The sequence below is a fragment of the Felis catus genome, chromosome C1 (genome assembly GCF_018350175.1).
Source record: "Felis catus isolate Fca126 chromosome C1, F.catus_Fca126_mat1.0, whole genome shotgun sequence".
NCBI classification, from domain to species: Eukaryota; Metazoa; Chordata; class Mammalia; order Carnivora; family Felidae; genus Felis; species Felis catus.
The window spans coordinates 31,601,508-31,627,346 of NC_058375.1; the positions used below are offsets into that span (position 1 = coordinate 31,601,508).

The 25,839-nt window shown below is 40.5% G+C and overlaps 1 protein-coding gene and 1 pseudogene across 5 annotated transcripts in view; one reads left to right on the forward strand and one right to left on the reverse strand.

Annotated features, from left to right (window-relative positions):
- Window positions 1–25,839, forward strand: part of NFYC (nuclear transcription factor Y subunit gamma) — a 66,421-nt gene that overhangs the window by 20,813 nt on the left and 19,769 nt on the right. For all 5 annotated transcript variants that reach the window (XM_019836763.3, XM_045035612.1, XM_019836764.3 and 2 more), the window contains 3 exons: window positions 16,346–16,458; window positions 23,879–23,950; window positions 25,683–25,796. In XM_019836763.3, coding sequence (XP_019692322.1) covers window positions 16,354–16,458; window positions 23,879–23,950; window positions 25,683–25,796 — 291 coding nt within the window. In that variant the 5' untranslated portion in view covers window positions 16,346–16,353. Of the gene's footprint in view, window positions 1–16,345; window positions 16,459–23,878; window positions 23,951–25,682; window positions 25,797–25,839 lie in introns of those variants that run through there.
- Window positions 13,234–13,316, reverse strand: LOC111561991 (annotated as a pseudogene).

The window sequence follows — 25,839 nt, forward strand, 5'->3', positions numbered from 1 at the left end:
TATGAAGATTTCTTGCCTCAGCCAGTTGCTTATTCAGAAAGTAGAGAATCAGCTAGGAAGCTAATGGTGTCCACCTGGCTGAGGTGTCCCAGAGAGCTGGTTACTTTCATATATTACAAGGAAGTAAACTAAGGTGTACAAACACAACACCTGCATGCCAGTTAGTTGGGTTTTTGTTTTGTTTAGTTTTGTTTTTTTGGTGGTGGTGGTGGTGGTGGTGGTGGTGGTGAATACATCTTACAGACAAGCTAACTCCCAAACAAGTTTGGGCCTGGTTGTTCAAGTGAGTCAACTGGTATTTATAACTAAGGTCTCAGGATCGTTTTATTTTATTGTTTATTTATTAACATTTATTTATTTATTTTGAGAGAGAGAGAGAGCATGAGCAGGGGAGGGGCAGAGAGAGAGGGAGAGAGTGAGAATCCCAAGCAGGCTCCATGCTGTCAGTGCAGAGCCCAATGTGGGCTTTGAACTCATGAACTGTGAGATTGTGATGAGTTGAAATCAGGAGTCCCACGCTTAACTGGCTGAGCAACCCGTGTGCCCCTCAGGATCATTTTAAGCATTCGACAAGACTGAAATAGAAATCGTTATCTGTATACTCCCCAAATAATATTTTAACTATGTTGACTTTAATCTTTACCACCAACAGTTGTATTGTGTGTCTGCACGTGTGTGTTTGCGTAGTTGTGGATTTGGTTTTGTTCTTATTCTGCATTCTCTGATAGACTATAATCTACTTGAAACTTTCATTTTATTTACTTATTTTTAAATGTTTGTTTCTATTTTTGAGAGAGAGTGCAAGCAGGAGAGGGGCAGAGAGAGACAGACAGACAGACACATAATCTGAAGCAGCGCCAGGCTCTAAGCTGTCAACACAGAGCCCGATGTGGGGCTCGAAATCATGAACTGCAAGATGATGACCTGAGCCACCGGGTGCCCCCTGAACCTTTAACATTTTTTCTTTGTAGTTGCATTTCTTTTCACCACCTTCATATATTTGAATTAAAGTTACAATTCATTGAAAGAATGAGAGCCTGAATGATGTGCATCTTATGTAATGTTTAAGTGCTGAGGCATACCGTGTCTGAAAATTAGAATAGACACAGCTGGATAGTATCTTCCTCATGTCTGAATTTCCCAGAAGCTTAGTTTTCTTTTTAATCTCTTCTCTCTGCTGCCTCACTGTTGGGCCCAGATATTTAGAACTTGGTCAGATTCTGTTTGTATTGTCATTCTTCTCTTCCTGTCTCTCCCCTTGGTGTCCCAAAGCCAGACCCCACTGTTCAATAAGTGACCAAAAGTTTTCCTCTGTTGATTGTTCGCTATGAATTGAGTTACAGTGCTGCACTCTGTAGTGAAAAAGGGCACTTGAAGGGTAAGAAATAAAGGTAAATTCCAGTGTAAATGCAAAACTAAAGAAAAAAAATCTAGTAAATGTTTAACCTTAAAGTGGCATAACATAGTTTATGACCTTGTATTCTTTAGTTCAAAGGAAGAAAGGAGACAAACCACAGCAAACAGCAGTGCCGATTCGCTTGGTTACCTTTTTTCTTGGAAGTATTATCATTTGGTCTGTCTTCATCATTTCATTTACATAGAAAACTAAAGCAAGACCTGCTTGACTGGAAATACCCCAGATAGAATGAATTTTTCCTTTATCTCCTTAACCTGTATAGTTCTTACCTACGAGGAAGTCCCAAAGGTGTACGCTGTATACTTTCTTTCACTGATTCAGCACGCATGTCTTATACGTGGAGACTTAAAAACGTGCACAAATAACATTTTACTCCAGGACCTAACAATCTGGTAGGAGAAACAGAGGATGTATATCAAGTACATGAAACTGATATGGAAAGTACAAGCAAAGGACACAATTCAGAGGAAGGGAGACCTCTACTTCTGACTTAGGAATGAAGGAAGGCAGTTTAACTAAGCGTTGGACTCAGGGAGGTAAGAACAAGGGCATTCCAAGCATGGGGAAAGGAGGAGCAAGGTCATGACTGAAAAAGTGCAGCATGTGCCGAAGAGAGCAGTGAATGGTCCAGTCTGCTTAGACCATATAAGGAGATGAGTTAGGGACAGGAGGGAGTGGAAAAAGAAGTCTGGAGAAGTAAGTTGGGGTCTGCTGTTGGAGGGCCTTGAGTGTCAAGAAATTTGAACCATCTCTGCTTGAGTTGGTGAACCGTTGAAGATCTGGGGTAATAGATTGATGTGGCAGTCTCAGGTGTGTGCTTTTATAAGATTTATGAAGAGATTTATTATGTATTTATTATGTAGACATGAGTAGAATTTGAGTAGAAGGCACCAGAAACAGTGAACAATGCAGTGAGTTTGCATACTGGGTTCACAACCCTTACAGGATTGTTATGGGGGTGAAAAGTCAGGTATGCTAGTACCTGACACACAGCACTAAACCAGTATTAGATATTATGATCATCATATTTGTTATTATATGGAGATGATGAGGGTCTGAATAGAGATAGTGGCCATATGAAGAAAGGTCAGGAGATGGGCACTGTTGGACACTGTTAACTCCAGAACCTGGAATTGATTAGAATTGAACAACAGAGTCTAGGACAACTCTGAGGTTTCAAGCCTAGGTGACTGGAAGATAGAAACTGAAAAGTTGGAGCAGGTTTGGGGAAAGAGGAAGAATTTGGACACATGGAGTTTGAGTTTGAATTCTGGGTGGCTTTGCAGTTGGGAGGTCCAACATGCAGGACTGGAGGAATAGCAGAACTGGTAATGTATACTTGGAATTTAGGCTGTAGAGATTATGGCTGAACCTGGGGAAAAGATGAGAGAGAATCAAGGGAGAAAATAGAAGGACCGGAAGAATAAAGTTTCATGTCAAAATTGGAAACAAAAGGTTGTACCCTCAAGCTGAGACCTGTAGAAGTGAACATAGTGGAGTTGTCTAGGTCAGTGTTCTGTAAGCCTTTTTGATTGTGCACCCCTATCATCTGAGTGTGCAACTCCCATATATGCATTAGTATTCTTTAAAATTGCTTATTCCTTTTTTAAAATGTTGGTTTAGTTAAAACCAGAGAATATCTATAGCTTCCCTATTCCAGGCCTACATAACGAAGTAAGGTGTCATTGTTAGCCCACATTTTTCTCAGAATACTTAGAGCACCATGCGTGATACATGATCTTGTGACAAGTTAAACGGAATGAGGGCGTCAGTATCAGCCCATAGCTTAAGTATTCAGAAAGCTAATATTAACATTTTCAGTGTGTGCTTTGATATGTAGAAGACTAGAAATCCTGCTTTAAAATCGGGTGGCCTTCATTTCTTCTGAATATGTACAAATATTTCCTTGAAATGTTTTCCACTAGTTCCTTGAGATTAGTTATATATATGTTTCTGTATATGTGTGTAGGTATGTATAGCCATAAGCTTTCTTGTTTAAGTTTTAACCATATACACACTTCTGTCCAGTGCAAAAACTAAGTCATTCGAGGGTCTGGGTGGCTCAGTCAGTTAAGCATCTGACCCTTGGTTTCGGCTCAGGTCATGATCTCACGGTTGGTGCGTTCAAGCCCCACATCGGGCTGACAGCGTGGAGCCTGCTTGAGATTCTCTCTCCCCATCTCTCTCTGTTCCTCCCCTCCTCGTACGTTCTCTCCAATTCTCTCTCAAAATAAGTAAATAAACTTAAAAAAAAAAATAAAACAACAACAAAAACTAGGTTGTTGGTTTGTTTCCCAAGTTGCATGGGGCTTGATCTTCACTGGTGTTAAGTTTATAATAAAGTCTCAAATGGCAGCCTCTGCATGAAGCATAAATACACATGTAGGAATTCGGTAGCATTTGCTTAGCAAGTAACTTATAGCCACATGATCATGATAACACTAATGAGCAGCATACAATATAAATTACCAGCAATAGGATAGCCTCGTCTGTAGAATTTAGCAGAACTTTTATTTTATATATTTTATTTTTATTTTTTTGCAGAACTTTTAATATAAGGCACCTATATTTAGTTTCTAGGCTAGGTATGTTGTAATTACCCTCAATTTAAAATAAAAGTAATAAACTTTTCACCAGAGAAAAAGTGGTAAATTTCCAGCCATCCTATGTGATTATTAATTTATATCCTGAATTCCATGATTATGTGTCTCCTGGTAGTTAAATGGCCAAATACCCATGAAGCTAGCCTTGAAGGTAGTTAAGCAGCGTAATAGTATGTAATGTTTATATGAAATAGTACGTTATAGTTAATGGAATAATTTGATATTCATTCTGTCACTTGGTATTTACCTAAGGTAGGTAAGACAGAAATATTAATCCCATTTTGTGGGTGAGGAAGTAAGAGGCAGAGCCTAGTGGCATAAGCCCTGTGCTCTTTGCACCTTGTTACTTTGTATGAAAAACAAGCTATAGCTGTGTCCATCTTCCAGGACTAATTCTTCCTTCCACCTCTTCTTGTGTGTGCTGCTCTTCCCCAGAAAGGAGACACATAAAAATTTTTTTTTTCTCCAGAGATCACACATAATCCTTACATGAAATGACTAAACAGTTGATCATGAAAGGAGCAAATATATAGTCAAACTGAATTATTATTTTTTTAAAATTTAATGTTGATTTATTTTTGAGAGAGAGACACAGAGCACGAACGGGGGAGGGGCTGAGAGAGAGGGAGACACAGAATCTGAAACAGGCCCCAGGCTCTGAGCTGTCAGCACAGCCCCAATGTGGGGCTCAAACCCACAAGCTGTGAGATCATGACCTGAGCTGAAGTCTGACGCTTAACCGAATGAGCCACCCAGGTGCCCCCTGAGTTATTTTTTTTAAGTTTATTTATTTTGAGAGAGACAGAGACAGTATGAGTGGAGGAGGGGCAGAAAGGGAGAGAGAAAGAATCCCAAGCAGGTTCCACACTGCCGGCCCCGAGCGTGACCTGGGGCTCCATCTCACAAAACTGAGAGAGATCATGACCTGAGTCAGACGCTTAACTGACTGAGCTACCTGGGCGCCCCTATTTTTTAAGTTTTCTCAAACATAGCCACTTTTCTTTTCAGAACACGGCATAGTGCAAATAGGTAGGTACTAAATGAGTACCACCAGTGTGGTGGGAAATTTGTCTTTCCTGAATCCTAAATTCACTAAGGTCAGTAAGTAGTTGAAGGACTTTTTCCGAATGGATAGGAGGTTAGAGTTGTGTTATGTGTTCTATGGTGTTCCTTAGTTGTGCAAATGCACACATTACGGTGTGTATTGGGCACCCCCTAGATTTGTGTTCTTATCTGGAACCACAGATTGGTATTTTTAGATGCCTTATGGTGTTTTTAGATAATCAGTTGCTTTATATTTACTAGCTGTGATTTCTAATCCTTGCTTTACCCCTAGTGAGGTAGTTACGACCAAGGAATTCTGATTTCTTGGAGTGATGGCTGCACAAGTAAAATAACACTGTCATCATGTTCACAATGTGGCAATAGCTATAATTTTGCGACACTGAATAATACTGAGTCAGGTGATTCCTCCTGTTAATGTGCACGTCTGGAAACACCTCCAGCCAGAGGGCCAGGCTAAGGCTATCTCTGAACCAGAGGGAAGCAGTAAAGGGACTTCCCATCACCAGGCCCCCAGAGAGTTAACTTGATCTACCAAACCTTTTCATCCTCACTCTTGGTTAATGACCAGGTAACCTCAACTTCCCAGTCCTTGTGGGCAACTGCAGCTTTAACCAGTTTGAAAACAAAGCTCTCCACTTTGAAATGTATAAGAATCTGGCATCTTGGTCTTTTGGAGTACTTCTTCCAGGAGAATGATGGACTTATTTATGTTCCAGGCTTCGAAGACCCATACATTCTTAAGTTTTTGGTCCTCTGTTGAGTTACTAATTCTACGAAGGGAGGAGGACATGCGGTGTAAGAGCACAGAACTGAGTGTCAGGACACGTGGATTTTCATTTGAGCTCTGGCATGTGCTTGCCCTGTGCCTTCTGACAAGTCCCTCAGTCTGTCTGAAGTGTTTTTGTCAGATGGTAATATTAATTAGTACCTGTGCCGTGTTTATAGCGAAAAACAAATGAGATGACAGAAAGAGAGTTACTGTACAAAGTGCACATACAGCATGTACAGATGGAAAGGACTAGCATTACCATCTCAGTTGCTTTCCACTCTTTGAAGTCGTCTTTACATTCTCAGTTCCTGACAGCTACATACCTGGAGGTAGGAGGGTCAGTGCTTGTTGGGCCTGGAGGATTTGTTTCTTCTGCTTTTTTCATTGCCTGCCTTCCTTTCAACATTTAAGTCAATGATAAAAGACACTTAGCAGAGGGCAGAATTTAGTGTGTCTGTGAATCAGCAGAATCCATACAGCCAAATCAATACAACCAAGCTCGCATTGACATTCTTACAATACCCTGCAGGTTTTTAATTGAGAATTCTTTGCTCACTGCCCTACCCCCGGTTTTAGATGGATTAACTCATCAGCACAATCTCCCGTTTTCCAGTGGAGTCCATGATTAGAGAATTATCTGCATTCGTGGTTTGTTTTCTGAAGAAGAACAGGTTTCTCTCCATACCTACTTTTTTTTTTTTTTTTTTACTTTTCTGTTGGATTACTGCACAAAGGTTATTGCACAGCAGAGTACAGGCACTTAAGAAGGGGTTTCCCCATGTGAACATTTCAGAGAAAAGGACCCAGAGTGAGGCCAAAGATACTTGGAGTCTTAAAATAGTTCTTGAGGAGCTTGTATTTGTCCAGTAGATTTGTGTTGAATTCCTACTATGAGCAAGGCATGTTTCCCTTGAGGATGTGCCAGAAACAAAGACAATTACATAAGAACTGGGGAGAAGATAGGAGCAGGGAAATTTTAGGCTTAAGAAATAACGTGCCAAATAATAACATGCCACACAAGTCTGAAGAAAGTGAATATGTTAATTGTAGAAATAGATTTTATTGGGTGCTGGGAATGGTTTCTTGGGGAGAAAAAAATTTAGTGGTCACTAATTAGTGAGCGTGTATATTTAGTTTAATTTGTTACAGTTGTACTGTAAAAAGCAAGCTTCTTAACAGTGCTCCCCCCCCCCCAAAAAAAAAAACGTAGAAGATTGGTTTCAGTCCACGAGATAGTCTGAATAGTTCTTGCTTTCAGAACATGTTCCCTGTACTCCAGGGTTTGGGATGGAGATGGAAGGAGCCAGAGGTCTCTTCAGAGCTCAAAACAGAATCTTTTTCTTAGCCTTTGGGGCCAGGTAGGGTGGAGGCTGCCTAGACTCTAGGTCTCCTGTGCCCTCTAAAGTAACAAGATTTCTTCTGAAGGACAAAGCAGCCACACACACTCCTAGCTTACAGAAGTCTGAGGTGTCCAAGGAGACATGTTCTAGGAATTTAAATGTTTTTGGCTTAGTCTGGAAGGGAAACCTGCATAGCTACTGGTCATTGACATTCTCAGGGATTTAAATGTGGAGCATTCCTAGTCATTTCCATTTGAATTCTTTGCTTATTTGGATCAGTACACTCATTCTAAATTTAATAGTTTAAAGGGCTTTAAAATTTATTTCTTGTCTATTAAAAGAGATGGGAGAAGATTTCTCTGTATTTGTTTTTAGCATATTTTCTAAGAGTCCAGTTTCAGATGCATGGAAACAAAGTAAGTCTAAATTAGAGGATGAAGCAAGTTGAGTTACTGGCTACAGTACCTAAGGGAGGTTGGACTTTGGACTTGATGTTCTGTCTGAGACCATTCAGGCCAGGATTAGATGTCTTATCTAGCTCTGAGCAGTGAAGATTGTATGCCATCTGGCATTTGTATGATTCTTGGTATTTTTCGAAGCCTTCTAGCATGTATTTTCCCATTTGTGTGCTGCAACTGCCCTGTGAGGTGCTCCTGCAGGTGAACAAAGGCCCCCAAGAAGTTAAGAGATTTGCCCAAGATCATAAACATAGCAAGTTAGTCGTCAGAGAGGGAGAACCTCCATGTCCAGTACATTTTCTTTATGTATTTATCCTGTACTTTACTGCCCCCCACTGTTCACAGCTGAGTATTCATAGGTGCTGCCTACTGACCTGGAGACCTGCAAAGGGGAAGGAAAAAATAGGAAAGAAAAAAGGACAGAGCTTGGAAAGAGACAACAGAGAAATAAGAAAAGGATGTTTATATGGTAGTAGATAAGAGTGCTATTAGCATCTTCTATTATTGTCACAGAAATGATGGGAGCAGGTGGATAAAAATGATCATTTGGGTTAAGGATTTGAGTCATTGATCTAAGCCAAGACTGCTTATCTCTCTGAACAGTTTGAATATACACATACCTTTAAACAGTGCAAAAAGTGAGGATGAACAAGCTGACTTAAGGCAAGAACAGAATTTTAGAGCTCCACCATTAACTATGTTGTGATCTTGAGCAAGTAACTTAAGATAACTAATCCTCTGCTTTCTTATTTGTAAAATTGAAATAATATTGATCTCTTTATCACTGAGCTGAGTGAAGATCAATTGAGGGTAATGACTGTGACGAGTAGTTTGTGAACTCAACAGCTCTTAAGTTGGCATCGAAACATTCTGCAGAGTCCTACTTCTCACCTCTCCTGGGCACACACAAATACAGGATCCTGCCAGAACAGGAAGAGGTGGTTCTCAGGGTTTCTGGATCTCAGAAGGAATCCAGTAAGCAAAATGCCTCTTTGTTTTAGGATACAATTTAAAACTCAGGCTCCTGGCACTGTTTCTGTCTCCAACTCATGTCAGAATTCTCTTTCAGGCTCAGAGCCTGAAAAACCAGTAACTCTCCATTCTTCTTGCAAGAATTTATTTACTCTCCAGAGGTTGGAGAGTCAAAGAGATTAACAAATATTCCTGTGGGGTGGAGCGGGTTGGCCCAGCTCACTCCTTCCTAATGGAGGCTGAACAGGTGAGGGAGCTGTGTAACAGCTGTGTGATCTAGGGCAAGTTTCTCCACCTCTGGTGCTAAGTTTCCCCATCAGTAAATGAGGGATGACACTCTTCTGTCATGGAAGGATTCATTGAAATAAAACTTAACAGTTTCGAACTGGGTTCTAAATGTTATCTGATCCTTTTTGTGTAAAGGGCCAGATAATATTTTTGGCTTGCAGGTCATACAGTTTATGCTGTAACTGTTCGGCTCTGCTAATGCAGCATGGAAGCAGCCTTAGTGTAAGTGAATGACGGTGCAGTCTTCTAATAAAACTTATTTTATGAGAACAGGCTGCAGGCCAAATTTGGCCTGTGGTCTGTAGTTCACAGACCCTTGCTTTAGAATACGTAACTAAAATACTTGATTTTTTTTCCTCCAACATAACAAAATAGTGTTTTATTGCTGTCCTGTATGCAGGGATGGTTTAAGAACATTACTGAAGAAATGAAGAAAGTGTGTGAAGTAAGATGTTTACACATCATTTTCTATTCCACAGAAACAAATCTTAAAATGTTTTGTTCATGCCTTCCTATAAGTTTCATTGCTTATACCAGATGCTGTGCCTTCATTTATTTTCTAGTTATAACTGCATTATGATCTGGCCCTTGTTTAAAAGATTATGTTGTAGTAGATAGCAAACAGAAACATGTTTTTGTTTTTGAAGCAAAGTGTTTCTGCTGCCAATTTAAAAATGTGTCCTTGTGAACAGATCTTTGGGGAGAGCAATGTGCAGCTAGTTCCAACCCTTCGTCTTTTGGGAAGCATGGTTTTTCTAGTAGGCAGTTTGAAAAGCAACTTCATACCTAGCCTCTTGGAGCTAAAAACAGACACACCCTCAAACATTGAACTTGGCATTAATCAGGGTTGGGGAAAGGGGTCTTCAGTCAGGCTGCATTATTCATTCTTATAGTACTGGATACTGTATAATCACCTGCGAATAGTAAGTATGACTAGCTGATATACAGTCAAGTAAGGGTTTAGAACTTAAGGTTTCTGGCACTACGCTTAGTGCTTTCTTGCATGATTAAGTAGAAACCTTAGATGAGCTTAAATAAAGATTGTTGACCCCTCTTTTCTCTCTAGTCACCCTGCCTTCTTTTGTATTCATTCATTTATTGCATCAACTAGGGAAGTGTCGGTCTTCCATACCAGACCACCCCTTTGGCCTGCATGGTGAGTATACATTGCTCCTGGAGTGCCTTAGTGGAATGACTGGCCCAGGGCCACCAATTAGTAGGCAGTAGGCCAGTTCACAGACGTAGGTCTTTTAATTTCCAGAGTGATGCTGTTTTTCTCCTGAAATTGTTGATTTGAGATTGGTTTTATTGTAGAGAACGCATGCCTCCTTAAGGTTTGAAATACTCTTCAGCCATGATTGATGATGGGTCCATCTGTACAAACTTTAGAACCAAATTGACTGTTGGTGGAATTGTTTGGTTTCAAAAGTCTCAGTTTTCAAATGACATTTACACTTTTCTTTGTAGTTTAGAAGAATATCTAAAATAGCAAGCACAAATAAGCTTAAATCCTACCCCCTTCTTATCCATCTAGTAATTCACATTAACATTCTTTTTTTTTTTCTGTGTATCGCTCTCTCACCATTTGAAATATAACATTCCAACAGTTTTGGCTATTTCAAATAAACCTGGAGCTTACTACAATAAATATCTGAACAGTACTAGAATGTAATAAAAGGCATGCAAAAATGCTGGCAGTTGGGCAAGATAAAAAACATGTCATCTAATGACAGAGGAAGGCATGCTCAAAATGCAAGGCACAAAAGGGAGTGAAGAAGGTATGTGCTTTGCACATAGGGAGATAACTGATACATGTTAAGTTGGAGATACACAGGAATGATTAAGGTTGCTTATAACCTAAAGGCCGCGAGTTGGATTGGGGGGCGGTCATTAAAAGGAAATGATGGTACCAATGTTTAGATTTGTTTTTCAGTCAAAACTGGGCTAAGATATATTTGCATTTGACAGTAAGAGTATTGTTTTTAGGTGAAACCTGACTGCCTGGAATGGGTCAGCTCTAGTACTTTAATAGAAAGCAGCATTGGTCAAGGGTTGCGTTTCATTTCAAGGGAGCTTTCTTTGATCTTTTTTCCTTGAACAGTTGTTATATTAGGGTTTTAGGTATTATCTCCCAACAACATCTATTTGGTTTTAGTTATTTTCAAAGAGCTATAAAGTGGGTTTAGGAATATTGTAAAGGACTTTCATAGAGCGAATGAGATTATGTGCCAAGAAAAGAGAGCTAAAGTCTAAAGGTACAGAGTTTTAGAAACCAGGGCATATTGCAATAAAACTTATATTTCTATATAGTTTTATGAGGTAGATCTTTTTGATACATCCTGTTTCATGTCTAGGCATATCACTGAGGGAGGATTTGGTGAATCGTGGTACCTGGTCAAGAGGAAGAGCTTGGAATATTTCCAAGATCTTAAAAAGAGGAACACTCTGTTCTGAGATGTTTTGAAAACTGCTTAGGTCTCTTTTTCTTTTTTCATCAATGATAGAGTAACTGGATATTAGAGTGACAGCTAGATTTTCCATCCTTCAGTGATATGATTGAATCATCTCGTTTCCTCCATGCTTTTCTCCTTCTCTTCCTGCTAATGTATGGCCAGAGATACTTGCCCTCCTCCTACTTACCTTTTGTCATTAATTTTTCAAACTTTTCTAATCTCTCGTGGTCACCTTCCTGACAAAGTTCTGTCTTTCAAAAGATTTACACTTGGGAATGGTATGCACCCATGTTTCCAGGCTTCCTTGCAACTTGTACAAGGTGTGTATGGGGGTGTGGGGGTGTGGCCTTCCTACCCTGCCCTTTTATCTTAAATTCACTTCAGTAAGTTTCAGGTGGATTTCTGATTGTTGTCCTTCTTACTTTAAAGGCCCAGAGAGAACCCCCTTTATCTGAGCTTCCCAGAATAGCTCCTATAACCACTTCCTTTGGTTGTTCAGGCAATCCCATTAAGTCTATTTCAGGGCCACACTCTTCAAGAGACCTCTTTTTCTCAGAAAGGCCATACCCAGCAATTCTCTTGCCTCTTCATTCAGAAGTAATCAAACTGGGTGCTAGATACTGTGAGGGATCCAGAGATAAATCATATTTAGGTCCTACCTACAAGGAGCTTGTAAACCAGAAAGGGAAATATGATAAGACATACACATAAATAATGATCATATAAGATAATCTGGTGAAGGCAGAAAGAGGTGCAGATCAAGGGCCCTGAAGGTTCACAGGAAGGAGTGATCACGTTCGGATGGGGATGTTTAGAGAAGACTTGTGGACAGATGGCTGTTAAGTTGAGCATTGGAGAAACAGCCTTTTTGTGATGGACCTTGATTCTTCTCTTTCTAGCTTTGGAAAGCAAACTGTTTTTAAAAAAGCAGGTAAATTAATAGATATTGGGAGTTGAGATTACCTCTGGCAACAACCATTCTATATACTTCATCTGATCCTTATGTCTTTATTAAATAGTTAAACATCTTATTCAGGTAGTATGAAGTAATTAACATGAATGGTAAAATCTAATACTAATAATTAAATCTGGGAAATTCTATGCTGCATGTCTCATGAGTGATCTAAAGCTAATACAGCTTGATCTTAAGGCAGTTTTGTTGTCAACTGTGTATAAATAGCTTTGTCCTGTGATGAGATAGCAATTTAACATGGAATAAAAAGGATCCTGGAATATAAATCTTTCTTACTTTTTAACATACTTTCTCTCATTACTCTAGAAAATGAATCTGGCATGTATTTCATGAGCTGTAAATGTTATGAATAGGCTACTTCTGTAGCAGAATCAACTCAGTGGCAATTAATGCATTAATTATTAAAATCAGAAGTAATAAGATTAAGGTCAGTTTATATATTTTTTTAACTTGTTGGGGTGTTTGGCGAGCAAAATGCTGATTAGGCTTCGTTATTTTAATCCTATGCCTCAGTGGGAAAATATTGAGAACACCAATTTGTTCTTATAAAATCTGTTGCTTGAGATTTGTTCTAATTTCTTTTCAATTAATTTTTTTTGAGAGAGAGAGAGAGAGAGAGAGAGAGAGAGAGAATGAACACACACTGGAGGGGCAGAGAGAGGGAATCCCAAGCAGGCTCCACACTGTCAGCATGGAGCCCGACGTGGGGCTCAAACTCAGGAACCATCAGATCATGACCTGAGCCAAGTTCAAGAGTCAGATGCTTAACTGACTGAGCCACTCAGGCACCCTGAGATTTGGTCTAATTTTTAAAGCCCTGTGTAATGACCAGATCTGCTTTAATGAAAACCTTTTGAATGAAAGTAGTCACCTTTTCTTGGAATTTACAGTAACAAAGAGGTATTAACAGAATTACCTACTCATCATCTCTGTGCAAAGATGCTACACTTGATCTTAGCCAAAAGGCCGAGAAGCAATCTCTGTGCAGAGATGCTAGAAATCCTGCTCCTAATGAGATCTTCTGTTTCTGATGAGAATACCTTTGGTTTTGAAGTCAGAAATTTATAAAAAGAGGTTTCTGGATGGAAAAATCATAAAGCCTATAACTCTAAATCCAAAGCTCAAGTGGAACTTTGAAAATAAAACCTAATGTAAAGAACAGTGAGAGCTGTTCAAAGATGGAAAAGAATGCCTTATCAGCAAGCCATTTTCCCAAAACTGGGGAGGGAGATACTCATATTGAAGTTGAATGACCACTTGGGATGGGATTGAGGAGGTTCGGCAGAGGTTGGAGTAGAGCAGTGTTCTTTAGATTAGGTGGGCCTTGGCGGCTTTTGATGTCTTTTTTTTTTTTTTCTTTTTTCAGTCCTAAACTTCTGTGATGCAATAGAATACAAAAGACATTATTATTGACTATATTTTGCCATTGTCTGTGATTTTCTAATGCCGATGGGCATCTGAAGTTAGATATTTAACCTTTAGTACATTTTTCAATTCTAGAAATATTTGACAACTTCTGTTTTGTACCTAACCTTCACTCCCAACAGTGTGTGGCTCTGAGCCAGCCAGGTTCATTGATTATCTATTGACTGCACAGATGTTTGGGAACTGATCATACCAGCACATCCTTAGTTGGGATAGTTCAAAATTTAAAAGCATACTGTCCACAGACAGAATTTAAAGGTGCTTCTTGAATTGAGCACCTTTGTAATGTTTGTGGGAACAGATCACAGGACAACCAAAACTTGTTACCAACTTTCTAAATCTCACAGACCTGTTGCACTCAAACTGAATCTACCGGTCACTAGCAAGTATACAAAAATATCACACTGGCAATGGTTCATCTTCCTCCTTTGACTGTAGCAATTTGTGTGGCAAATTTTGCTAGATCAGGCCTATCCATGGATCCATACAATAAAAAGTTAGATTCTTTTTTAAGTTTTTTGATACTTATTTTTATTTCTGGAAAGATTTTTTATTCCATTTTAAAAGGTTACATACAGTCTTCATTGTCCTGAGTACCTTGTAGATATCTGTTAATAAAAATAGACTTCTCTAGGGGCGCCTGGGTGGCTCAGTCGGTTAAGCGTCTGACTTCGGCTCAGGTCATGATCTCACGGTCCGTGAGTTCGAGCTCCACGTCGGGCTCTGTGCTGACAGCTCAGAGCCTGGAGCCTGCTTCAGATTCTGTGTCTCCCTCTCTCTCTGCCCCTCCCCCGTTCATGCTCTGTCTCTCTCTGTCTCAAAAATAAATAAACAAAAAAAATTAAAAAAAAAATTTCTCTAGATTACTTTGATTTCTTTGTTCTCAGTACATCTAAGAGAATAGTGTATAGGCCATGTGCATACAATGATGAATGAAAATGTCGTGGGAGCTGAGTTGAGAGGACCATACTTGGTTATTGAGGACTAAAGATTTTATCTAGTCGTTTCAGCTGTGATTCAACACTCTTCACTTTAATTCCCTCCAGAAACTCCAGGATCATATTGCTTCCTAGTACTTAGAGTTCTGTTGATGTATGGAGCTGCTTGTTGGCCTCCACCACCAGAAATTGGCTCCAAATCTTTTCCCATTACATCATCACCCACTAATGTCATTACACCAGAGTGAAATTTGCTTTGAAGATTGTACTCTTGTTTTCCTTCCATTTCTTTCCTCTCATCATTTCCTTTAGAAGGAAAAAGAAAAAAAAAAAAAAAAAAGAGAGAGACCTCTAGGACAATCCCGGCAAATATTTAAGAGGGAATCAAAACACCCTCACAGTCTAAACCGATGATTTATCAGCCCTCATTCCACTCGGCTGACGGAGAGTGATCTGCCCAGTGTGCGTCCACACAGGGTCTGGAAAGGAACACGTTTGGTCACGTGATGCTTGGCTTTGGTGCTTTTCTTTCAGCCCTTCAGAATTAGTTCTTAATGATTTACATAGCTCTCTGCCAGCATCCTGTCACTGGCATGTTAAACCTTTTTAAATAATTTCCCAGAATAGAAATTCTTAGGACATCACTAAGTTTCTTGTTCTTTGTATTTAATTAAACTGTTTCTTGCATTTAAGTATTTGCCAGATAAGCATTTATGCCATCTGGAGTTTTTTACTTTCCCACCGTAAATCTTTTAAGACTTTATAGTATCATCTACTGTTCTAACTGATATGGGGGGTTCTTATTCATCTTCCCTCCCCCATCGCAAAAGCAGTTGACTGCATGCAGGTTTTGACCCTCTTTTCTTCATCCTAAATTTAATTCCCTGTTATTTTTCAACCACCTTTAAAGCTTCCAGTTGACAGTGTGCTTTGTTTGGCTTTGTTCCTAACAGAAGGCTTCAGGTAAGGAAAGAACTGGGAAGTGGTTCCAGTTTGGAGACTTGGTGCCACCCACTCAATTATTGGCCAAGGCTTCAGTGCTTCTGTGCCCTTGGAGGGAGATTAGCTGGAGAGTAGAAGGAATAATAATCATCAGTAGCCTCAAAGAAATGGGGCCACGGTGTCTGAAACAAAGGAATAAAATGGGCTTTTACTTTTAAGACTTGGGTTTACATTTCTATACAGTGTTAGTCACTGGGACCCTCAGTATGTCTGCTGCAGGCTGTGACATGGAATGTGAGAAACCATGTTGAACTTGAAAAAACATTCAAGGGAATGGCATTGAAAATTATGGACCAGACTAGAGCACCAACCAAGTACCCTTTTTGCCCCCTCCTAAGACAAGACATTAAAAGGCCTGATTCACATTAAGATTTCAGTTTGGATTTCTAGTAATTTTAGGTTTTCTAGTTAGAGCTCCTTGTTAGTGTCTGTGGTATAGGTTGGATAGAAGGGAAAACTTTTTCCATATGTTTTTGCTGACATTTAAGTTTGTGTCAAGAGCCTCTTCACAATTATATACCTTCTCAGATTGAAAAATTGAATGAATTTGTGAAAACAGCCATAAGGAAAGATATAAATAACCTGAACAGAAAGTCTGCCGTTATTACTTCTAATGTATCTTATGTATGTGTTTATTTTCAGTTGTCAGAATGTCCACAGAAGGAGGATTTGGTGGCACTAGCAGCAGTGATGCCCAGCAAAGCCTCCAGTCCTTCTGGCCTCGTGTCATGGAAGAAATCCGGAATTTAACAGTGGTAAGTAAGAATGAGAAGCTTGTAGAGTGCAAAGAACTATGAGATGAATAACCAATACTGAGAGTAAAACGTTTTTAATTTCAAGTACATTTACAAAGGCATAGTTCATTCCTTACCTTTGGGTGGGAACGTGAAGATGTAATTTACCTTAGTGAGGTAACTACAAGGGTTTTCTTTTTATATCTTAGTGGCTTTCCTTAGGCATGTGGGTGTATAACGGATGCTTTGATGCAGAGATAGCTTAATGTGAGGCATATCTTTTGGAGAACGTGGAAAAACAGAGCTCTCACCTTCCTTCAGTAGCTGTAGCTCATTTCTTAGTCCTGTTTCAGTGGCCCTGCCAAATTTCTGGAATCATAAATGCTGTTGGGCGATTTATTCAACAACAAATCTGTAAGCAGGCACTCTTTCTAGGTGTTAAAAGATACCCTTTAGATCAGGGTTTCTGCACAGCAGCTTTATTGACATTTAGGCTGGATCATTCTCTGCTATGGGGGACTGTCCTGTGCATCGTAGGATGTTTAGCAGCATCTCTGGCCTCTCTACTCATGAGATGCCAGTAGCAATCTTCTCCAGTTGTCACAACCAAAAACGTCCCCGTACATTGGCAGGTGTCTCCTGGGGGCTAAAATCATCCCGTTGAGAACCACTGACTTAGAAGAATCAAATATAACCCTGGCCCTTGAGGGGCTTACAATCTAGTAATTACAACCAGAGTCATTTATTCAGTGAATATTTATTGAATATGATAGTGAATATACTTACTGAGGCAGGCACAGTGATGAGTCTAAAGCAGTAAAAGTCGAAATGCTACGGGATTACAGAGGACATAGTGCTTGTTCCTCCCTGGTTGAGTTAGGGAGGCTTTAAGTAAAGGGAACATTTTTTTGGATCTTGAAATAGGAGAAGCACTCACCAGATGGAAAGGATGGGTGTGAGAGTATCTTAGGTAGAGAGATTGGCATTCGTAAAGGCCTGGAGGCCCAGAGGGGAGGGCCTTCTGTTTCAAGGAACAACAAGAAGTTCAGAGTGGCTGGAGGTTACTGTGTGAGTAATAGGGGTGAGGGGAGGAGTAAAGTGGTATGACAGTGGTAGAAGGAGGTGAGACTCATTAGAATGAAAATATTTCAAGAGTGTAGTGTTACTTTCTTAGTGAAGACTGTTCCATTTGGTGTCATTTTAGCAAATACTGAAGGATCTCTCTGTTTTAGATGTGTCATTCCTGCCCGGAAGGCATTAAGCATCCTAGCAGAACAGATACTGGACTCCTTCCTAATGTAGAACTCATGTTGCACTTTCTTAGAGCTAGTGGTCTTCAAATCTCCGACGTAGGAGGTCAGTTTATTTGCTTACTCAGCAAATATTTATTATATACCTACTGTGGCTGTGCTACTTACTGTGGATCCAGTAGTGGGCCAGACAAGATCGTTGCACTCACAGAACATGCATCCTGGTGGGAGAGAGAGACTCTATAAACAAGTAGTGAATGAATAAAATAAAATAACTTCTCTCTATGGTAAAGGCCCCACTGACTTCAGGGCTTAAAAAAAAACAGATTCATATTCTGATGTACCTGTAGGTCATGTTTGTTTATATGGGGCATTTCAGGAGCTGAAATTGGCTTGGCCTTTCTCAGAGTGGCTTGCATTCACAGATGAATTTCCCCTGAAAAGTCATTGTTTCTTTTATTTAGTGTAAAGGTGGTGGTTACCTATACTGTCTCAGATAGAGGAGAAAAAGAAATGATAAAGTAAAATGTAGGGTATTTTGCTCATATTTTGAGTGGGTAATCTCAGTCAGGCTTATCAGGTGTTGGTGCAGGAGTCAGCCTGGCATAAAGCTAGTGCCCTCCTGGGCTGTGGTGGGATCAGGCCAGTGCCGCAACTCCAGCTTGAGCATGGAAGCAAAAATTCAGGATCAGGCAAGTGGCCAGATAAACTCTGGAGGTTCAAGCTCAGCACTTAACTTTTCTGTAGTTTGAGTTTTGATTTTTTTTTTTAATTGTGGAAAAGAATATGTGACAAACTGTGTCATCCTAACAGTTTTAAAATGTATAGTTTAGTAGTGTTAAGTATATTCACATTATTGTGAAACAGATCTCCAGGACTTTTTCATCTTGCAAAGCTGAAACTCTATACCCCTGAAACAACAACTACCCTTTGCCCCCTCCCCAGCCCCTGGTAGCTACCATCTACTTTCTGTTGCTGAATTTGACCACTCTGAGTACCTTCCATAAGTGGAATCATACAGTATTTGTCCTTTTTGTGACTGGCTTATTTCACTTAGTGTAATGTTGTAGCTTATGACAGGATTTCTTTCCCTTTTAAAGCTGAATAGTATTCCGTATATATGTGTATACCACGTTTTGTTTATCCGTTCATCTGTCAGTGGGTATTTGCGTTGCTTCCACCTCTTGGTTATAGTGAATAATGCTGCAATGAACATGTGTATTCACATATCTCTTTGAGACTCTGGGCTTTGGTTTTTATTCGCCTTGGTTTAATTTGCAAGTTTGATTGCCAAAAAAGCAGATGGTGGTGTTGACCAACTTTTATTCTCTAGACGGCTAGTCTACCAGAGGTTCAAAGTGGGTTACTCTGAGGGATTCAGTTTTAGTTCACATTTTATGAATGAAGAGAAAGACCAGCAAGGAGGACAGTTGTCTTTAATGATTCTCCTATAGATGGCTAAAGCTTTTTCCCCCTTGAAAAAGACTCCTGGACCACTACCATGGGACCGCTTAGATCAGATGCTTAGAGCAGCGGTTGGCATTTAATAATATTTAAGTGAATCAGACTCCCCTACTTGAGATTGAGTGTGAGGCAACATCAGTGGTGACTTCAAGTAGGGATGCGGTCTACTAAAGTTGGGGTGCTCTTTCCTTTGGTAGGACCCTTCTTTCTCCTCTGCCTGCAGCACATAAAGGCATCTTCCTCTCTGCCTGTGTAAATACTTTAGTATTTAATCTGTGCCTTTCCAGAACTCAACAGTACTTACAACCAGACTTCTTCAGATATGTCAGAGCCTCTCAGGTTGATATCTCAAAATTTCCAACAGATTTTTAAAAAAATCCATAGGTTCAAACTGTCCAAATGTAGATAAAGGTTTTGCGAATATTCATAAGGTGTTGGAGTCCCTTTAAAACTGGGACAAATTTGTTCTAAAAACAAATTAAAATTTGCTAGGTGATCTATTTCATGATGTATTGGGAACACTGGCCCCAATCATTTTGGTCTCAGCTTTGCAAAAGCAATTTATCTTTCATCTCAGCTTGGCCATTATGTTCTCCTCGCTCTTAAAAGGCTCTGTAATTGTCCATAAATCCAGGTGATGTTCAGTTGGGACTGAAATTGGTTAAAAATCATACCAAAATGATGTACACTAGGATGATTGTGCAAAGTACCGTATTCCTGCTCAACAGAGCTCTGGGAACGATAATTAACAGACTTCTTGGCATTGAATTTTATCCCTCTAGACCTCTTTGAAAGTGGGGAAGAAAAAGCTAACTTCATATTTTTGGGGGCAGGTGGGGAAGTGCAGCAATGCTGAATCTTGAAAAATCTCCTCCTCTTATTCCCTCCATTCCGTTCAGCCTTTAGTTAGCTGTAATTTGATGCATAGGCCACTTTCTTTTAATTGCCAGTTACATCTTATTTTTTGGTGCCTTCAGATTGGACAGTGACATTTCTAACATTACAATCAAGCCAGACAACCGTTTAAACAAGAACTTGGAGATGAAGGTTGGTGGGCTGTTACAAAACAGGTCTTGTGCTGTTTGAGCCCTTCCTGTCGAGCAGCGCCTCTTTAAAGTTTATTGTCTATATGAACCAGATGAGGATCTGGTTAAAATACAGATTTTGAGGGGTGTCTGGGTGGCCCAGTTGGTTGAGCATCCGACTTCATTTCGGGGTCATGATCTCTCAGTTCGTAGGTTCGGACCTCATATCGGGCTCTGTGCTGTCAGTGCCGGGCTCACCTCAGATCTTCTGCCCCCACCCCCTGCCCTGCCTCCATCACTTGCTCACTCTCTCTCTCGCTCACTCACTCTCTCAAAAATAAACGTTAGTAAAATATATATGTATATATATTTATATGTGTGTATATGTATTATATGTATTATAATGTATGTATATTATATATACACATACACACATATATATATGTATATAGATTTTGATTTAGTACGTTTGGAGTGGAATCTAAGTTCTGCATTTCTTTTGAGTTTCCAGGTGATGCCATTGCTTGGTCTGAGGACCTCACTTGGAGTAGCAAGGCTTTTAAAGCAGTGGTCCTTAACTCTCACTGTGGGTCATAGTCATCAGGCGAGTTTTCAAAACACTTGATGCCCCCTAGAGTTCCTTGTTCAGTTAGTCTGTGGTAGAGCCCAGGCCTCTTGATTTTCAGAAGCTCCCCGGGTGTTTCTAACATGCAGCCAAGGCTGAGAATCAGTGCTTTGGAGAGGATTAGAACATGGACTTTGCTGGAATGCCTGACTGGGTAGGACTGGAAAAGATTTCTCATCATTATTTGAAACTCCCGATGTTCTTTAGTGCAGCCTGAGACCCGTTGACTTTTCTTTGGCTCCAGATTCTCATTGAGTGAATTCAGACTTCTTGAAACTCGGCGGTTTCAGATGGCAGTGTTTTTAATGTAGTTCTTTGGTTGTGGTCAGGACCATGAGAATTTTCTGAGAGTGAATCTGTTCTTCCCCCTTGCTGATATCACTCCCAAGGGTACAAAAGAAAAGTCACTATGTGTCAGTTGTTCGTCCACTTGGATCAGCATCAGGAGAAGTTAAATGCTATTCACATCAGTTGCATGGCTGCCATTGACAAGGGGAGCAGGGAATTGAAAGGCAATTTAGTGGACCTTAGCCTGTTGCTGGTGAAAGGGCTCCCCTCTCCAGTAAGCTTGTCGTAAACCCTTACACGTGACTGAAAAGGTAGGATGAGATTATAGAAGACTGGGCTCTTGTCAGCAATAATGAACCACACACGCACATATGAAGATCCACTTTTCACACACTGCGCCTTGAGATCTCAAGGTCTGGGGATCACGATAAAGTTTCCCAAAAGAAAAGGCTTTTTGGAAGGGAGACTTACAGCAGAGTTGTTTTGTAAATTTCTGCCACCTTTTGTATCTCTACAAGATGGGACCCTTTTTTGTTTGAAGAATAGTCTCATAGAAATTCTAGAAGTAATAGATTGAAGAATTATTGATTGAAGAATAGTCTCATAGAAATTCTAGAAGTAATACTCTTCTCTTTCAAGTTGGGGAAGGAGGTCTTCTCAGCTTTGGGCTTTGGTTAAGAAATTTTAGAACAGTCGTGTGGAAATACATTAAATAACCAAGCCCAATGAGAGCACACTTGCAAGAGAGTTAAATCTTGTGGTCATAATCTTGTGCTGTATGTATCACCCTGGGAGGCCTTCCAAAGGAATTATCCCCAGCATTCTCTTTAGCATTTCTGTTTAGCATCATCATTTTGTGTGATATGCCACATAAGAAGGAAGACCAGTGATTGATTTCTGTGGTTAAACGTTTTTTAAAATCCCTTTAGGGTCTGGCCCCAATCCAGCATTCCCTTTCCTGCTGCTCCCCTCTGTACTCAGATCATACATCTAAAACTTAAATAGGCCATGTTTTTTGTGTCACCATACTTTTGCTTCTGACTGAATAACATTCTCATACTTTTCCAACAAGCAAATTTTGTAACATCCTTTAGACACAGTTCAGATGTCAGCCCTTCTGTGGAACATTTGCCAGCTCCTCTTGTTCATTCCAACCCCTCCCCTTGCCCCACCAGCTGCCTATTTCCTTTCTTGTCACTGGGATTTTACACCCCCATCCTAGTATAGCATAGGGGGTTATATTTTTTATGTGACGGTCTCTAACAATTAAACTATAAATCTGTTCAAAGGTAAGAATAGACTTGCATCTTTTACATAGTAGCAGGTATCATACATTCACTATTGGTCGAGTTGCATGAATGAGTGAATGAAAGAGGAGAAAAATAAGAATAGAAGGAATGTATCCTCCTGTCCTTTTCTGGTGAAATTCCAATCATTTGAACTTGTAAAGCTCTGCCACTCCAGAGGTAGTTTTAGTAGAAGCCTCATGGAAAATGTTTTACCTAAGTTGGAAAGAGGAAAGGTAAAAAAATTGGTGTTGGAGGTTTGTGGAGTTGGTGAGTGGTCCCAAGCAGCCTGTTGGGTTTGTGAGGAGAAATCCAGTGTCTCGGTGTGCATTTTATCCTAATAAAACTAACTCTTCCTTCTGTAGTCATAAAAATGGATTCTGGGAAGGCTGGTGATGTTTTTCTAAAATGCCCCACTGCCTTCTTTGACATATAGTTGAGGGTTTCTTTTGGTCTTAGAATAGAAAGTTCACTTATGCATGTTCATTATACCAAATCTAAAATAATAGCTGCTCCTTCCATAATGTGATGATGCAAATTCCCAGGTGAGCACGTTGGGTTTGGTGAGTCACATTTCAGACCACTTATAGAATCAGTCACTTGACACCTGGGCCCAGTAGGGGTTTCGCTGATTTTAGCCAATCATTCCCTTTGCACCTTTCTCTTCACTGCGGCTCTGAAACCCAGAATTGATTTTTATTTCTAGAATTGCATCCATAGTATCAAAAGGGCTTAAATCGCAAATAATTGAGTAGTGCTGGTAAGAAAGCCCTTTCCTAAATTCTGTCCCTAGTAAAGTCATGTGGTTTCCTCCCAGCCCCAGGGCAGTTCCTAAAAGGCAGCTGAAAAATTTACCCATTTTTCTCCATACTCTTCCACTCCCACCCCAAACCCCCAACTCCAACCCCCAACCCCACCCCCAAGCAAACTTCAGAGACCAGGCCTTTGCTGCTGTGATGGGAAAGGCCCTCCTCCCCGATTTCTGGTGTCAGGTTAGTGCAAAGGTCAGAAGTAGCCCATATCAGCCAGTGCTGGCTGAAGACAACTGTGGGTCACAGTGGTCAGGTGCTGCTGGCACCTTGCCCTTGTAGTCCCAGAATAGAAGAAAAAACTAGCGACTCAAAGGAATGCCCTTGAGGCAAAAGTCTCATTTTAATCTACGTATCGCAGACTGGTTGGTGTGCTTAGGGGGGCGGCGGTGGGCACTCAAGATGCACCTCAATATTGTGCTGGCACAGAATCTGATATTGTTTGGGGCTACTCTTCATGAGGGCGCTGTTAGATGGCATTGTAAGTTTATCCTGAAACCTTTAATTGTCTGAAGCTCTGCATGGGTTAAGAAGAATTTTGCTCTGAAACTTGTATTCTCTTCATTTAATTTGTAGCTCCTCTCCTGCCATGTTTTTTGAAAGGAGGGACTAAACCAGTCACAGTGTTTCAAGATGCCTGTCATGCCCTGTTGATTGTCCCCACCATTTATGTGCCTCTTGTTACTCATTTCAGAAAGATTTCCGAGTACAAGAACTCCCACTGGCTCGTATTAAGAAGATCATGAAACTGGATGAAGACGTGAAGGTGAATTCACATTCGTTTTTATTATTCATATTGAAGTTATAACGGTGGGTAGGTTGTCGCTCATTTTTGTAGTGCTCAAAGCTTAAAAATGAAAATTTCGTTATTGTTTCTTGCTTTTTTTATTTCGTTCCTGTCTAAAATTGTTAAGTGAGCTGAAATTGAACAGTTTTAATTATTATATCGTGCTTCTCTGGAAATTAAGGATATCTTGTTTTCCAGATGTTGATAATATGCTGTTTGCCTTTTTTTTTTTTCATGTTTATTTTTTTGAGAGAGGTTGAGAGAGAGCAAGCAGGGGAGGGGCAGAGAGAGAAGGAGACACAGAATCTTAAGTAGGCTCCAGGCTCTGAGCTGTCAGCACACAGCGCAATGCAGGGCTCCCAAATTGTGAACCCCAGGATCATGACCTGAGCCGAGGTCGGCCGTTTAACAGACTGAGCCACTCAGGCACCCCTGCTGTTTGCTTTTTGAATCACCCATCCTTTTCACTGTGTAGGGTAAACACAGATTATATCAGCAGGACAGTGCCATCTTCTCAGTTAGCATTTTATTGCAATCTCTAGTTTGTCAGTATAAGCTCTAAGAAATGCTTGATAAAGGTACTGTTCTTGTTCTAATTTTTCAATCTGTGAGTTGTTTTACATGAATGACAACCTGTGAGGTTTCCTTGTAGGTGGCTATTTCTGTATACTTAGGCGCCCACCTCTTATTTCAACTCTCAGGAAGAGAGCAACACTCTCAGCTTTTTCTTTTTTTTAAGTTTATTTATTTTGAGAGAGAGGGCACACATAACACATGAGTTGGGGGCGGGGGTGCAGAGAAAGAGGGAGACCCAGAATCTCAAGCAGGCTCTGTGCTGTCAGTGCAGAGCCCGATGTGGGGCTCAATCCCACAAACGGTGAGATCATGACCTGAGCTGAAACCAAGAGTTGGACACTTAACTGAGCTACCCAGGTGCCCCTTCACTCTTCTTATCACTGAAAACTAATAGTCCCTTGTGTTTGTATCGAAAGCTAACAGTTCGCAGCAATTTTCCCTTTTATTAGCTCTCACTTCTCCTTCCTTAACTCCAGAGCTCTTTCCATGGCTCTGTCCTGCACAGACCAGCTCACCAAGGGTTCAGAGCCTTGTTTGATCAAGAGCTTGAACTTTGAAATCAGACATGGCAAAGCAGCTTACATTACTTGAGCACTTACTAAGTGCCAAGCCCTGTGCTGGGTGCTTTTATATACATGACCTCATTTGATTCCCACAACAACACCGAAAGGTTGTCTTCTTTTTCAATATGTGAAAAGTAAAACCCAGAAGGATGGGAAGCCTGAAATTTTATCTAAATCCATTGGCTCTCAAACTCATTATCTTTCCCCACATTGTCTGTCCTTGGATTAGGACCTTAACCCTGCCACTTAACTGGCTCTTTGGCCGTGGGCAAGTCACTTTACCTCTCCTAAACCCTAGTTTCTTTAGGTTTCTTTGAAAGTCTGTTATGAGAATAAGAAAGTATGTGGTAGTTGCTAGAAAAGTATTCTTTTTCCCTCTTCCTTTCTTCTACTTGCTTTCTGCTTTGCCCGATTCTTAAGGATTTACTTTACCTTGGAATCTCTTGGGACTGCCACCTTCTCATTTTCCAGCCTTTACCCCATCGTCGATGGCAGGACGTGAGGCAAGGGACAAGTGGGCTGGTTTGAATGACATGCTGGTGATTGACAGGGAGGGCCTACATCTGTTGCAGATGATCAGTGCAGAAGCCCCTGTGCTCTTTGCCAAGGCAGCCCAGATTTTTATCACAGAGTTGACTCTTCGAGCCTGGATCCACACGGAGGATAACAAGCGCCGGACTCTACAGGTAATGTTGTAGACGCACATGGGGAAAGGGGGCAGGCAACTGC